At 47.6% G+C, this 14,844-nt stretch overlaps 1 protein-coding gene across 1 annotated transcript in view; it reads left to right on the top strand.

Annotated features, from left to right (window-relative positions):
• Nucleotides 1–14,844, top strand: part of ABCA12 (ATP binding cassette subfamily A member 12) — a 139,099-nt gene that overhangs the window by 74,679 nt on the left and 49,576 nt on the right. The window contains exons 28-32 of the mRNA XM_024099735.3: nt 136–291; nt 3,201–3,387; nt 5,712–5,930; nt 6,590–6,786; nt 12,481–12,641. Coding sequence (XP_023955503.3) covers nt 136–291; nt 3,201–3,387; nt 5,712–5,930; nt 6,590–6,786; nt 12,481–12,641 — 920 coding nt within the window. The remainder of the gene's footprint in view (nt 1–135; nt 292–3,200; nt 3,388–5,711; nt 5,931–6,589; nt 6,787–12,480; nt 12,642–14,844) is intronic.

The following is a 14,844-nucleotide window of genomic DNA, read 5'->3' as shown; positions in this document are numbered from 1 at the left end:
GAGAATAAACTCCTTTGGACTTTATCTTTGCTATTCATCAGTGCGCAGTCGCAGCTGGTACTTTCTGTATGACGCCCACGAGCAAATACTTTAATTTGTTTCTTTCCTTCTTTTTTTGTTTGTTTATGGTTGCAGGAAAATATGGCATGGCTGCCCCATGGTATTTCCCATTGCTCCCGTCCTACTGGGCCGAACGCTACGGTTACATACCATTATGGAATGAGAAAAGATGCAGTCTCCTCTTCACCAAACTCTTGCTAAGAAAAGAGGCTGCATTCACCAATAAGATGTGTACGTGCATACTAGAATTGTTAATGATGGGTAATCCAAGCAAGAGCTATATGAAGCTACGTTTACAAAGGGGGGCGCCATGTCGTGTGTAGGCAATGTTTGTCCAGAGGGCACACTTAACAAGTCCATTCCTGTTCTAGAGATATTGCTGGTTGCAGTGGTAGCCCAGTTTTTCAATGTAAGGGATATCTCTGAAACCTTTTCTTATCTAGAACCAGAATGACCTTGTTAAGTACACCTGCTCTACCATGTATATGTGCAAACTTGACACTGGCACATGCAATCTTAGAAGTGTGCAGTTACCTAGTTTGGGCATGCAAATGCAGGTTTGCCTTTAGCAAAAGGGATGCGTGTATTTAAAAGCTTGCTAGGTTTACCTAAGATACAGAAATATGGGTTGCTTGGTATTTTTAGCATGCCCTATGCTTGTTTTAGGGAATACCTTAAATTCTGCAAAGTTGTGCTAATATTATTTAGTTAACTACAGGCCTAACGAAAAACCCCTTCCATTGACTTCAGTGGGTGATGGATCCAATCCCACAACTGCTATCAAGCCATAGTGCTTACTGCCTTGAGAAATTGTATGAAAATCAGTGGGACTCTTCTCACTCTGCTTTGTAGCAAGTGTTTTCAGGATCAGGACCTAAGGCGTTATGTCAGACAAGGGATTACGGGTGGCAGGACATAATTCCATATCTGTTTCTTTTAATCAGTTTGTAACATAAACTTCTTTAGTTTGTCTTCAGAAGCATCTGAGCTCAGAGCCAGGATCTGCTGAGTTTTAGTCCTCACTCTTACTCCTCCCTGGGGCCTAGGGCAAGTCACTTCACCTCTTTGTAAGACTGCGTCTACACTAGAGACCTTACAACAGCAAGCTGTACCGCTGCAGCTGCACCACTGTATGGCCTCCCATGTAGCCGCTCTATGCCAATGGGAGAGAGAGCTTCATTAATTTCATATATAATTGAATTAAACCACCCGCAAAGAGCAGCGGTAGCTATATGGGTGGGAAAGCGTCTCCCACTGACACAGCTCTGTGCACATCGGTACTCTGTGCTCCTGTTGGTGAAACTTACATTGGCCGGGGGTGTTTTTTTCACACCCCTGACCGAGAAGAGTTTTACCAACAAAAGTGTTAGTGTAAACATAGCCTCAGTTTCCTTGTGTGTAAAATGTGGTTAACACTGTAACCCTTCCCTACCTTCCTGACAGGGGTGTTGAACAAACTGATTGATTAGTGAAGACGGGTTAAACACTTCATGCTTATATAATGCTTTTCGTGTTCCTAGGGTGCTTATTATTTCAAATAATGGCTTTTTATAATATGAACAGGAATAGCAGCAGCTAAAATAATGAGAGTACAATGCAGACAGTTAAATTAGCATCATTATTACTACTAATGATAATAATTAATTTTTACAAAAAAGTGCCTAGAGACCCCAACCATGATTGGCCCCCACCCCCAGCGAAGCCAAATGAGAGACAGGCCTTGTCCTAAGGAGCTCACCCTTCAAACAGACAAGAAAACAAAGGGGGTGGAGGTAAGCAGAGGCACAGCAAGTGGAAGTGTCTTGAGCAAGGTCGGTCATCAAACCATGAATAGAGCCCAGGTGTCTTGACTCCCAGTTAAGTGCCCTACCCATTCGACACACCCTGCCTCCTCAGACTGATGTGTATTTATGGAGCATTATTTGCATTAGGTGGCATGGGAGGCATGGGCATGGGGCCACTTATAAACAGATTAATTTGTACTGGTATGTGTTGTTATAAGCTGTAGAGAGACAAAGGCGGGGGAGATAATATCTTTTGTTGAAACAACTTCTGGTGGTGAGAAAGAGACTCTTTTGAGCCTCACAGAGCTCTTCTTCGGGTCTGGGAAATGTAGTCCAAGTGTTACAGCTAAACACAAGGTGGAGCAGATGGTTTAACATAAGTAGTTAACACACATTTCCAGGGCCATTCAAGGTGAAATGGCCCATTGACAACCCTCCAGTCATAGGGAGGAAAGGAAAGGGTGTGAGGGAAAGGCAGCTTGCTGGGAGGTGGGGGGGTTGCGTGGATTATAGATTGCTGTAATAAACCATAAATCCACTAGTGTCTCTGTTCAGCCCGTGAATTTTAGTGTCTAGCAAAGTTACAAATGTAGACTCCCAGGCTTGTCCTTGGAAGGTGCTGTGCAGGTTTCCTTTGAGGACGAGGACTGAGAGGTCCGATATGGAGTGATCGTTTTGTGAGAAATGTTCTGCCCAGGTGACAGGGTGCTTTTGTCTTTGATCATTTTCCTGTGAGAGTTCATCGGAGAGCGCAGTGATTGTCTGGTTTCACCCACATCGTTGGTGTTGGGGCATTTAGTGCACTGGATGAGGTATACCACAAGCTATGATAGGCATGTGTAGGACCCATGGACCTTGAAAAGTGAGTTGCCAGAGGGTATTGATCATCATAGCAGTGGAGCTGTGTCTGCAGTTTTTGCATCTGTTGTTCTGGCAGGGTCTGGTGCCGCTTTGAGTTACTGTGTCCTGGTTTGTGGGGAGCTTGCTTCTGAGGATGAGTTTGGAGAGGCTGGGGGTCGTTTGAAGGCCAGAAGAGGGGGTTCAGGAAAGATGTCTTTTAAGATATGGTCCCCATCGAGTAGGGGTTGTCTGGGTTCCAGTGTGGGGTGATAGGACCAAACATGGCTACAACACCGCATACAATAATGGATGTTTTAAGCTGTAGGAAGTTAGAGGGAGAAATATTGGAACATTCAAAAATGATGCAAATACCAGGAAATGTTCCCAAGTTTTCAGCTGACAAGAATATACGTTTCTTTATTGTTCTTTATAAAAAGCCCTATACCTTTTCTCGAGAAAAAGGTCCATAGCCTCATATATAAAGTCATCAGTTATCTCTTCTGATTCTTTTTTTAGATGTCAAAAGTGCCCTTCCTCCTAACCTCGAGCCTGAACCCCCCAACCTCACCGTGGGAGTCTCTCTTCATGGAATAACAAAGACCTATGGCTCCAAAGATGCAGTTGAGAACCTCAGCCTGAACTTCTATGAAGAAAACATCACCTCCTTGCTGGGGCACAATGGAGCTGGAAAAACGACGACAATGTACGTCTCTTTGAAGTTTGGTTATTTGATACTGCATTAAATGGGTCTGTGTCACTAGTGGGGATGAGTGAAAGAACAAATGGGAATTCTCAGTGTTATAAGGGCTGGATAAGATGTCTTCTTTGATTTGGTCTTTTTGTAATTATCTTATATGGTGTGCCTTGCTCTTTGTCTGTCCCCTCTGTTATAGATAAGGGTGTCTTTCTACTTTGGAGTCTGACAGTACCGGTTAAGAACATTTTAACAGGGGAAAGTGATCTCTCCTGATAGTGAGAAAAATGAATTAAAAGCCATAATAGTAATTGGATGCTTCCTAATCTAATGGCATTCCTATAATATTACACAGCACAGCCGTGGCTGCAAGTTCAATGGCATTTTGGTGCCCATGGCAACTTGCTCCCGAAAGCAGTGGTTGATTGGCTCGTATCCCAGGCTGCAGCAGTATTGGGAAGAAGCTTAATGGCTGCATATTCAAATGAAAAGCAAATGAGTCTGCTGGGCTGGGAAGAGCAATGGGATAATCTATTGGCCTTTCAGTTCTGCCAGGTTTGCATGTTTTCATTTTTAGGATTTTTAAATAACTAATCTTAAAACAGACCTGTAGGACTGGATTCCCCCTGCGTCCAAGCTGTGCTCAGCACTATGATGGGATGATGTACCCCTCAGGGAACTGTTTACACCTCTGGAGCTGTGAGCTGGTCTGTGCAGAATCCAGGCATGAGTAAAAGCAGCAGGGGTTAGAGCAGCCTAAGGAATCATGCATCACAACAAGAGCAATGTAGCACAATGGAACTCCACCCCACAATTGACATTCATCTGGCTCCCCAAACATGCCCCCTGTGCTGGACTAGGATGGAGTCTGATTGTTCCAGGAGCAGCTCCGTCAGTCACACAGGTGTCTAGGGTAGAGTGTATGAAACCCAGAATTCTCCACTGTAAGTCCACCTCTCTGGAGTCCTATGCTGCAGCCTTCACACAAGGCCCTCCTTCCTCCCTTCCACAGCACCCCAGCGATAGGCTGGAACCGAAGCACAGCATAACAAACTGTGCAACGACTGAAAGGCCCAGGAATGACTAACATGTAGGCATTACGCGGGCAGTACATTAAGCTGATAAGTAAAGTTATCCCTAGGAGGACTGAACCCACAAAGGCAGACACACTTTATGACTCAGCAGATTACAAATTCATCCTGTATCCTCCGAGAAGCTCACAGTGACAGACGGTGTGAGAGTAATCGTAGTGACTTCCTGGAACTTGACAGCTGGGGCAAATTCTGACGGGGGTGAGCGGGGTCACAGGTTCCTTTCTTTTCCTTTCTTAAATGCAATTAAGGGAGGGTTTGGAGTCCCAAGGGAATGAAGAGCTCGTGCGCAGGGCTTAGTAGCAGCTGGGAAGGCCAAGGGGTAGCTTGAGAAATAGCTTCTCCTTTTAAACCCTATAGGTAGTCTTTGAAAGCGACCAATATTGTCTAAGTAGTCATTCTGGGGAGAAAGTACTTGCCTCAGTTCCATTGGGTATTGCTGGGTAGGTAATTATTTGCCTGAACTAACCTACTGGATAGAGACCTGCACTACATGAGGTGCTCATTGTAGGTATATTGCCTGGAAGTCTACGATTTGCTCTTTTTCTTGCTAAGAATGGCAGTGAACTCAGTGAACTCTCACTTTCAAAGCCAATGTGGTTACCAGCAATTTGGAGGTCACTAGATAGTGCAGCTAAAACTCTCTAAAATTTAGAGTGATCTTCACAGTGTTTTTTTCAGTAACTAAACAGCAGCTCGGGGTCCATATTTATCTAGGTGTGGGGTAAGCCCGGTGGCCTGATGGCAGAGTAATGTGCTTCCACCAAGAGGATCTGAGTTCAGAACCTGAACTTTGGCCCCTCGACTCTGGGCCAGCAGACCCTGAGTATGTTGCCGGTATAAAATAATCCTTTTATGGGCTCCCAGCTGTCTCGGAGACAAAGAAGCAGAGTCGACGGGCTCTGAAGGGAGCTGTCTTGTCCTCATTGGCTGAAAGGAGCATTGCCATGACGTGGAGTCTTTGTGATTGGCAATGGGGGAGGGATAAAAAGGCGAAGTGGGGATACCTATTGCTCCCTTTCTCTTTACCTGGCTGCACAGGTCAGTCCAGTCTTTCCTCATGCTGTAGGCCCCCAGAGGCATCTGGAACTTCCCCTTGGCAGCTGGAATGTGTCTGCCTTGCACTAAATCAAGGAGAGTTAAATTAGGGGTCCCGCTAGGGGAATTCTGCTAGGCGCTCAGTGGAGCCCCTGGGGAACAGAATCTCCGCATTTGTTTACACCATTTTCTTTTTTCTCCCAGATCTATTTTGACAGGGCTGTTTCCTGCATCATCAGGCACGATATTTGTTTATGGCAAAGATATCAGGACCGATCAGGACCTCATCAGGAAGAACATGGGTGTCTGTATGCAGCACAACGTGCTATTTAGTTACCTCACTGCCAAGGAACATTTGCTGCTCTATGGCTACATCAAAGTCCCACACTGGAGTGAGCAGGAGCTGGATGAGGAAGTGAAAAGGTCTGATAATGGGGATGTCACACTTCCTCAGCATATGTCACCTACAGTGTTCTTGCATGTTAACGCAGAGTGTTGCTATCAGAGTCACCACAAGCTGTTGGACTCAATGCAGGAATCACTGGGTAAAATTCTACAGCCTGTGTTAAGCAGGAGGTCAGGCTAGTTATTATAGTAGTCCCTTTTGGCTAAAATCTTTGGATCTAGGAAAACATGGTCCCTGTCCCAAGGAACTTATAATCAACTGTAGATAGTCTTCTTGATGAGATTCCCCATTATGGTTCCAGCTACTTTGCACCACTCCAGAGACAGGGCTCCAATGAGCCAGCTACAATGGGTTTATAGCTGCTTTGTATCACCAAACCATGCAAAGCATCAGGAACGTACCAGTGAATCTGGCGCGTTGTGTTCTCCGGACGCAGGATCCTGCCCTTAACCTTGACATGTCAGATGGAATTTTTGAAGCATCCTAAAAAAACAACAAAAAACCCTGTGTCTGAGCTACATGTTAAACTATCATTCTGCATTATGACAATTCTGCGTAGCAGTCCATGCCTGAGCAGTTTTTCATTTGCGTTAATGTTGCTTGATGCATTCAGATTCCCTTCCTTTTGCTAAATAACTGAACTGCAGCCTTTGGGGGCTTTTTGTGTGTTTTGAAGGACTCTGAAGGATACTGGCTTGTACAACCATCGTCACAAACTAACTGGCTCCCTGTCAGGAGGGATGAAAAGAAAGCTGTCTATAGCTATAGCTTTCCTTGGTGGATCAAGGGTCGTGATCTTGGATGAACCAACCACTGGTGTGGATCCATGCTCTCGGAGGAGTATTTGGGAGATTATATCAAAAAATAAAAAAGGTACTGTAAAGAGAGTCAGGGTAGCGTTTTTCAAATGCACCCAAGTGATTTAAGCTCCTAAGTGGCTACATCACTTTTGAAAATGGCACTTAGGGTCCTTAGTTACTTTTGAAAATGTTACCCAAGATTCTTACACATGAAAATCCAGCAGCAGTAGCCACATTTAGAAACGGGGGCACTGGCAGTAAAAGTTACCCTTGATGCTAATGGCGGGATTAGGGTTAGTTGGAAGATGGTTCATAGAATCATAGAATATCAGAGTTGGAAGGGACCTCAAGAGGTCATCTAGTCCAACCCCCTGCTCAAAGCAGGACCAATTCCCAGCTAAATCATCCCAGCCAGGGCTTTGTCAAGCTGGGCCTTAAAAACCTCCAAGGAAGGAGACTCCACCACCTCCCTAGGTAACGCATTCCAGTGTTTCACCACCCTCCTAGTGAAATAGTTTTTCCTGACATCCAACCTGGACCTCCCCCACTGCAACTTGAGACCATTGCTCCTTGTTCTGTCATCTGCCACCACTGAGAACAGCCGAGCTCCATCCTCTTTGGAACCCCCTTTCAGGTAGTTGAAGGCTGCTATCAAATCCCCCCTCATTCTTCTCTTCTGGAGACTAAACAATCCCAGTTCCCTCAGCCTCTCCTCATAAGTCATGTGCTCCAGACCCCTAATCATTTTTGTTGCCCTCCGCTGGACTCTTTCCAAGTTTTCCACATCCTTCTTGTAGTGTGGGGCCCAAAACTGGACACAGTATTCCAGATGAGGCCTCACCAATGTCGAATAAAGGGGAACGATCACGTTCCTCGATCTGCTGGCAATGCCCCTACTTATACAGCCCAAGATGCCGTTAGCCTTCTTGGCAACAAGAGCACACTGTTGACTCATATCCAGCTTCTCGTCCACTGTGACCCCTAGGTCCTTTTCTGCAGAACTGCTACCTAGCCATTCGGTCCCTAGTCTGTAGCAGTGCATGGGATTCTTCCGTCCTAAGTGCAGGACTCTGCACTTGTCCTTGTTGAACCTCATCAGGTTTTTTTCGGCCCAATCCTCTAATTTGTCTAGGTCCCTCTGTATCCGATCCCTACCCTCTAGTGTATCTACCACGCCTCCTAGTTTAGTGTCATCTGCAAACTTGCTGAGAGTGCAGTCCACACCATCCTCCAGATCATTAATAAAGATATTAAACAAAACCGGCCCCAGGACCGACCCTTGGGGCACTCCGCTTGAAACTGGCTGCCAACTAGACATGGAGCCATTGATCACTACCCGTTGAGCCCGACGATCTAGCCAGCTTTCTATCCACCTTACAGTCCATTCATCCAGCCCATACTTCTTTAACTTGGCGGCAAGAATACTGTGGGAGACCGTATCAAAAGCTTTGCTAAAGTCAAGGAATAACACATCCACTGCTTTCCCCTCATCCACAGAGCCAGTTATCTCATCATAGAAGGCAATTAGGTTAGTCAGGCACGACTTCCCCTTCGTGAATCCATGCTGACTGTTCCTGATCACTTTCCTCTCCTCTAAATGTTTCATAATTGATTCCTTGAGGACCTGCTCCATGATTTTTCCAGGGACGGAGGTGAGGCTGACTGGCCTGTAGTTCCCCGGATCCTCCTTCTTCCCTTTTTTAAAGATGGGCACTACATTAGCCTTTTTCCAGTCATCTGGGACCTCCCCCGATCGCCATGAGTTTTCAAAAATAATGGCTAATGGCTCTGCAATCTCACCCGCCAACTCCTTTAGCACCCTAAGATGCAGCGCATCCGGCCCCATGGACTTGTGCACGTCCAGTTTTTCTAAATAGTCCCGAACCACTTCTTTCTCCACAGAGGGTTGGTCACCTTCTCCCCATGCTGTACTGCCCAGTGCAGCAATCTGGGAGCTGACCTTGTGCGTGAAGACAGAGGCAAAAAAATCATTGAGTACATTAGCTTTTTCCACATCCTCGGTCACTAGGTTGCCTCCCTCATTCAGTAAGGGGCCCACACTTTCCTTGATTTTCTTCTTGTTGCTAACATACCTGAAGAAACCCTTCTTGTTACTCTTAACATCTCTTGCTAACTGCAACTCCAAGTGTGATTTGGCCTTCCTGATTTCACTCCTGCACGCCTGAGCAATATTTTTATACTCCTCCCCAGTCATTTGTCCAATCTTTCACTTCTTGTAAGCTTCTTTTTTGCGTTTCAGATCAGCAAGGATTTCACTGTTTAGCCAAGCTGGTCGCCTGCCATATTTACTATTCTTTCTACACATCGGGATGGTTTGTTCCTGCAACCTCAATAAGGATTCTTTAAAATACAGCCAGCTCTCCTGGATCCCTTTGCCCTTCATGTTATTCTCCCAGGGGATCCTGCCCATCTGTTCCCTGAGGGAGTCAAAGTCTGCTTTTCTGAAGTCCAGGGTCCGTATTCTCCTGCTCTCCTTTCTTCCTTGTGTCAGGATCCTGAACTTGACCATCTCATGGTCACTGCCTCCCAGGTTCCCACCCACTTTTGCTTCCCCTACTAGTTCTTCCCTGTTTGTGAGTAGCAGGTCAAGAAAAGCTTTGCCCCTAGTTGGTTCCTCCAGCACTTGCACCAGGAAATTGTCCCCTACACTTTCCAAAAATTTCCTGGATTGCCTGTGCACCGCTGTATTGCTCTCCCAGCAGATATCAGGGTGATTAAAGTCTCCCATGAGAACCAGGGCCTGCGATCTAGCAACTTCTGCTAGTTGCCAGAAGAAAGCCTCGTCCACCTCATCCCCCTGGTCTGGTGGTCTATAGCAGACTCCAACCACGACATCACCCTTGTTGCTCACACTTCTCAACTTTATCCAGAGACTCTCAGGTTTTTCTGCAGTTTCATACTGGAGCTCTGAGCAGTCATACTCCTCTCTTACATACAACGCAACTCCCCCACCTTTTCTGCCTTGCCTGTCCTTCCTGAACAGTTTATATCCATCCATGACAGTACTCCAGTCATGTGAGTTATCCCACCAAGTCTCTGTTATTCCAATCACATCATAGTTCCCTGACTGTGCCAGGACTTCCAGTTCTCCCTGCTTGTTTCCCAGGCTTCTTGCATTTGTGTATAGGCACTTAAGATAACCCATCGATCGTCCCTCTTTCTCAGCATGAGACAGGAGTCGTCCCGTCTTGCGCTCTCCTGCTTGTGCTTCCTCCCAGGATCCCATTTCCCCACTTACCTCAGGGCTTTGGTCTCCTTCCGCCGGTGAACCTAGTTTAAAGCCCTCCTCACTAGGTTAGCCAGCCTGCTGGCAAAGATGCTCTTCCCTCTCTTCGTTAGGTGGAGCCCGTCTCTGCCTAGCACTCCTTCTTCTTGGAACACCCTCCCATGGTCGAAGAATCCAAAGCCTTCTCTCCGACACCACCTGCGTAGCCATTCGTTGACTTCCACGATTCGACGGTCTCTACCCCGGCCTTTTCCTTGCACAGGGAGGATGGACGAGAACACCACTTGCGCCTCAAACTCCTTTATCCTTCTTCCCAGAGCCACGTAGTCTGCAGTGATCCGCTCAAGGTCATTCTTGGCAGTATCATTGGTGCCCACGTGGAGAAGCAGGAAGGGGTAGCGATCCGAGGGCTTGATGAGTCTCGGCAGTCTCTCCGTCACATTGTGTATCCTAGCTCCTGGCAAGCAGCAGACCTCTCGGTTTTCCCGGTCGGGGCGGCAGATAGATGACTCAGTCCCCCTGAGGAGGGAGTCCCCAACCACCACCACCTTCCTCCTCCTCTTGGGAGTGGTGGTCGTGGAACCCCCATCCCTAGGACAGTGCATCTTTTGCCTTCCAATCGGTGGAGTCTCCTTCTGCTCCCTTCCCTCAGATGGGTCATCTAGTCCACTCTCCACATTAGTACCTGTAGAGAGAACATGGAAACGATTGCTCACCTGTATCTCCATTGCTGGTGCATGGACGCTCCTCTTTCTCCTTCTGGAGGTCACATGCTGCCAAACCTCCTCACAATCCTTCTGTCCCTGCTGCGCCTGCTCTGAATCTTCAGAACATTGTGGCCGTAGAGCATCTCCTGACGTCTGTCCAGGAAATCTTCATTTTCCCTTATGCAACGCAGAGTCGACACTCGTTTCTCCAGCCCTCGAACCTTCTCTTCCAATATGGAGACCAGCTTGCACTTTGTACAGACAAAGTCGCTTCTGTCCTGTGGAAGAAAGACAAACATGGCACAACCTGTGCAGGTTACAACAGCTGATCGCTCACCTTCCATATCACCGTCCTCTTAAGAGCTTCCTCAACTGTTGCAGGAACTACTCAGAGAAACCTGCAGATGAAAGCCTCAGTGCGCTCTCCCCACGCAAACTCCCAGGCAAACTCCCGCTGTTAGCCTCTGCTGTTCGCCACTCAGCTGGTTCGCTGCTGACTGCCCTTATATACCAGTCAGGCCCACTCAAGGCCCACCAACACAGCCCCCCTAATGCAGCACTTAGCGTACCTCCTCTCGGACAGCTCCCAGGCAAACTCCCGCTGTTAGCCTCTGCTGTTCGCCGCTCAGCTGGTTCGCTGCTGACTGCCCTTATATACCAGTCAGGCCCACTTAAGGCCCACCAACACAGCCCCCCTAATGCAGCACTTAGCATACCTCCTCTCGGACAGCTCCCAGGCAAACTCCCGCTGTTAGACTCTGCTGTTCGCCGCTCAGCTGGTTCGCTGCTGACTGCTCTTATATACCAGTCAGGCCCACTCAAGGCCCACCTGGAACAAAGCACTCCCAATTCACACTTTTCAAACAAACAAGCAAGCAATCAAGCACACGGTCAAACTGACCAACTGTCCCAGCAGCAGACACTCAGATACTCACCAACACAGCCCCCCTAATGCAGCACTTAGCGTACCTCCTCTCGGACAGCTCCCAGGCAAACTCCCGCTGTTAGCCTCTGCTGTTCGCTGCTGGTTGGATGTTCAAGAATGGGTTGCGCAGGCTTGGCCGAGCAATTGTCCCTCATCCAGGCTCTGATCCAAAGCTCATTTAAGTGAATTAGAGTCATCAGTGGGCTTTGGATCAGGTCCCCAGTCCTTGCAAAATATTTCCAGAAGAATTATAATCCATTTAACAATGAGGGAGCAGTTTTCTCAAAGTCTTAATTCATTTAACAACTTCATGAAAGGGGCTTGACTGACAATCTGCATGATTCATGCCCGATCTTGTACTAGCACCTAAGTAACTGGTCTGAGGGCTGAATGTTTCAACCAGGCCAGACTCCTTCTCCCTGGGCTATGAAGTAGCAGCAGGACTGCTCCAGGGGCACTACTCCAGCCATAGGGATGGATGAAGCTCCACAGCCCAAGCACCTCTGGATCTATAGCTAGTGGACGATCCATTGGTACCACCTTTCTCTGCCTCTCCAAAAACCTCCATGGACTATGGGATATGGAGACCACAAAGAGCTGGGCTTTGTGGGGAATAGGGTCTTTTCAGACCCTTGATTGGACCCTGTTCTCTTCTGCTAAATTCATTTTGAAAAATTAACTCTGCCATAGTGCTAAGGGGAGCTTTCAGTTTCTTCCTAATGTTGCCTCTTAATCAACTCCACTATTAATTCTAGATGTATACATATGATATTCTATGCAGTATCCTGTAGCCCTCATTTGACTGTGTCTTTTCCCTGTACCACATATTTCAAAATCTCCATTTATTCTATCATGTGTCTTTGCTTTGATTTCATATGCATTTTCCAGGCCGAACAATTATTCTCTCTACCCATCACTTGGATGAAGCGGAAGTTTTGAGTGACCGAATCGCGTTCTTGGAACATGGAGGACTCAAATGCTGTGGGTCTCCATTCTATCTCAAAGAAATGTTCGGTGATGGATACCACCTGACTCTCACTAAGAAGAAGGTTTGTAACTGTGTTGGAACTGAAGCAGTTTAGGCTGAAATTTTCAAAAATAACTGGTGGTTTTGGTTGCCCAATTTGAAATACCTTCAAGGGGCCTGAGTTCCATAGTATAACAGGATTGAGAAGAGAGAGGCAAATAATGGCATCCCATAAAAATCAAGTGCACTATAGAAAGGTTGGTAGAAGGTCTTATCTACATGGTGGAAATTGACCAGAATAGCTATTCTGGAATGCCTTCTCATGTATGGATCCTTTATTCCAGATTAAAAATGATATTATTCCAAAATAAAGTCACTTTTATTTCAGAAGAGTTCCCACTCAGGGAATTATTCTGGAATAGCTACAGTGGAATAGTTATTCCAGAGTAGCTTTGCCAATCTGTGTTTCCCCAGACGAGCCATATGTGGTGAAGTGAATCAAAATGAAATTTTGAGTCCTGATTCAGCACTTAACCACACTGGGAAAAGATAAAGGGTTTATGGGTGCCTTCCAGTCACGTGGCTGCTCAGGTGGGATACAAAAGGAACAGGAAGCTGAGTCAAAGGGGAATTTAGGGAAGGGTGAGTCTTTTCTCCTCCTGGCTGTCTAAAGCAGGGAAAGCCTCTGGGAATCTTGGCCCAGTGTTTCTCAGATTTCTTAGCTTGCGCTCATGCTTATGCGTAAAGAAAGCTGGAAGGAAGGATTTCCAAAAGCAGATGAAGGTCCCACATTTAAAATCAATGGGAGTTGTGATCCTGACCAGCCTCGGTGCTTTTGAAAATCTCAGCCTAGGCCAATGGGGCTTAAGCACTTAAAGTTAGGCACGTGCTGAAGTGCTTTTCTGAAAGGGGGCCTTTGTGAGCAAGGTTTTATTCTGGTATGCTGGGGACAAGAAAGAAAATAGTGGGATGTAATCAGAAAATAGAGAAATTCCCCAGAGAGTGGAGGATTTCCTTCGCCATAGCATCCCCACTTCTGATTACCAAGTAGCTGATCTTATTACTCCTGAGGGCATTCCGCGCCAAAAAAAATTAAAAATTCTGCGCCAGAAAAATAAAAATTCTGCAAATTTTATTTGTCAAATAAATGTGGAGGCTCCAGCATGGCAGTGCAGAGCACAGGCCACTGGCTGCCCAGAGGTGGGAGATCACTGTGCAGCACCCCCTGGGACATGGACTCAGCAGTGAGGCTGCATCCAACCCTGACACAGCGCAGGGACTGGTCTTGCCCCAGAAACACCGCAGGGCCCTGCCCCTCTGTGCCAGGTGCACCAGGTGTGGGCAGGCAGGCTCAGCAAGGCAGGATCCAAGTATGGAGGGGCTTAGTGTGGGGGGGATCCAGGTGTGGGTTGAGAGGGTTCTGTGTGGGGCAATCTGGGTGTGGGTGACACAGTGGGGGATCCAGGTGCAGGGGGGTTCTGGATGCACAGGGACTTATTGGGGGGTTCTGGGTGAACGGTATTGGGATTCTGCAGGGGTGTCCAGGTGAAGGTGGTTGGGGATCAGCAGGAGGGGTCTGGGTGTGGGTGGCTTGTCAGGGTGGTCCAGGTGCAGGGGGAGTGGGGCTCATGGGGGGGGGGTTCTGAGTGTGTCGAAGGGTGAGACTCGGCAGGAGGGTCTGGGTATGAGGGGGTCTGGATGCACAGGGGTTGGAGCGAATGGGGGAGCAGCTCCCCGTACAGGAATCCCTCCCCCTGCAGCTGAGGAATGATGGGTGCAGGAAGTGGGGGTTCGGGGAGTTTGCAGAGCTTCCTTCAGCCGCGGGAGAAATCTGGTGGTGGATCTGACCCAGCCTCAGATGCCGTGGAAGGGAAGAGGAAATCCCGTCCTCCCCTGCCCAGCCAGGACTAGCGTCTGAGCCTGCAGGGTAGGAGCCACCATCCAGGTCTTCCCCAGTCCTGCCTCCTGACCCCACAGTGATTTACCTCTCTGCCAGCTGCCCTGGGCCCCCAAAACATACTGCTGGGCAGGGTTGCTTGACTGCTCTTGTATCTTTGCTTTGCTTCCCTGTCAGAAAGTCATTTTTCTGCAGGGAAGCAAAGAAATTTGTATGGGACATAAATTCTGCACATGTGCAGTGGCACAGAATTCCCCTAGGAGTAAAGTCTTTTAGAGGTTCTGTGTTCCTTCTGACAATGAAATGCGAGCTTCAGTCTCCATCCTCCTCACTCCACTCTCTGCGCCTGTGCTGAGGTCTATGATGGTCTACCAGCATAAGCCATTCC

Source organism: Chrysemys picta, chromosome 11, assembly GCF_011386835.1.
Source record: "Chrysemys picta bellii isolate R12L10 chromosome 11, ASM1138683v2, whole genome shotgun sequence".
NCBI classification, from domain to species: Eukaryota; Metazoa; Chordata; order Testudines; family Emydidae; genus Chrysemys; species Chrysemys picta.
This window is presented reverse-complemented; position numbering and strand designations above follow the sequence as displayed.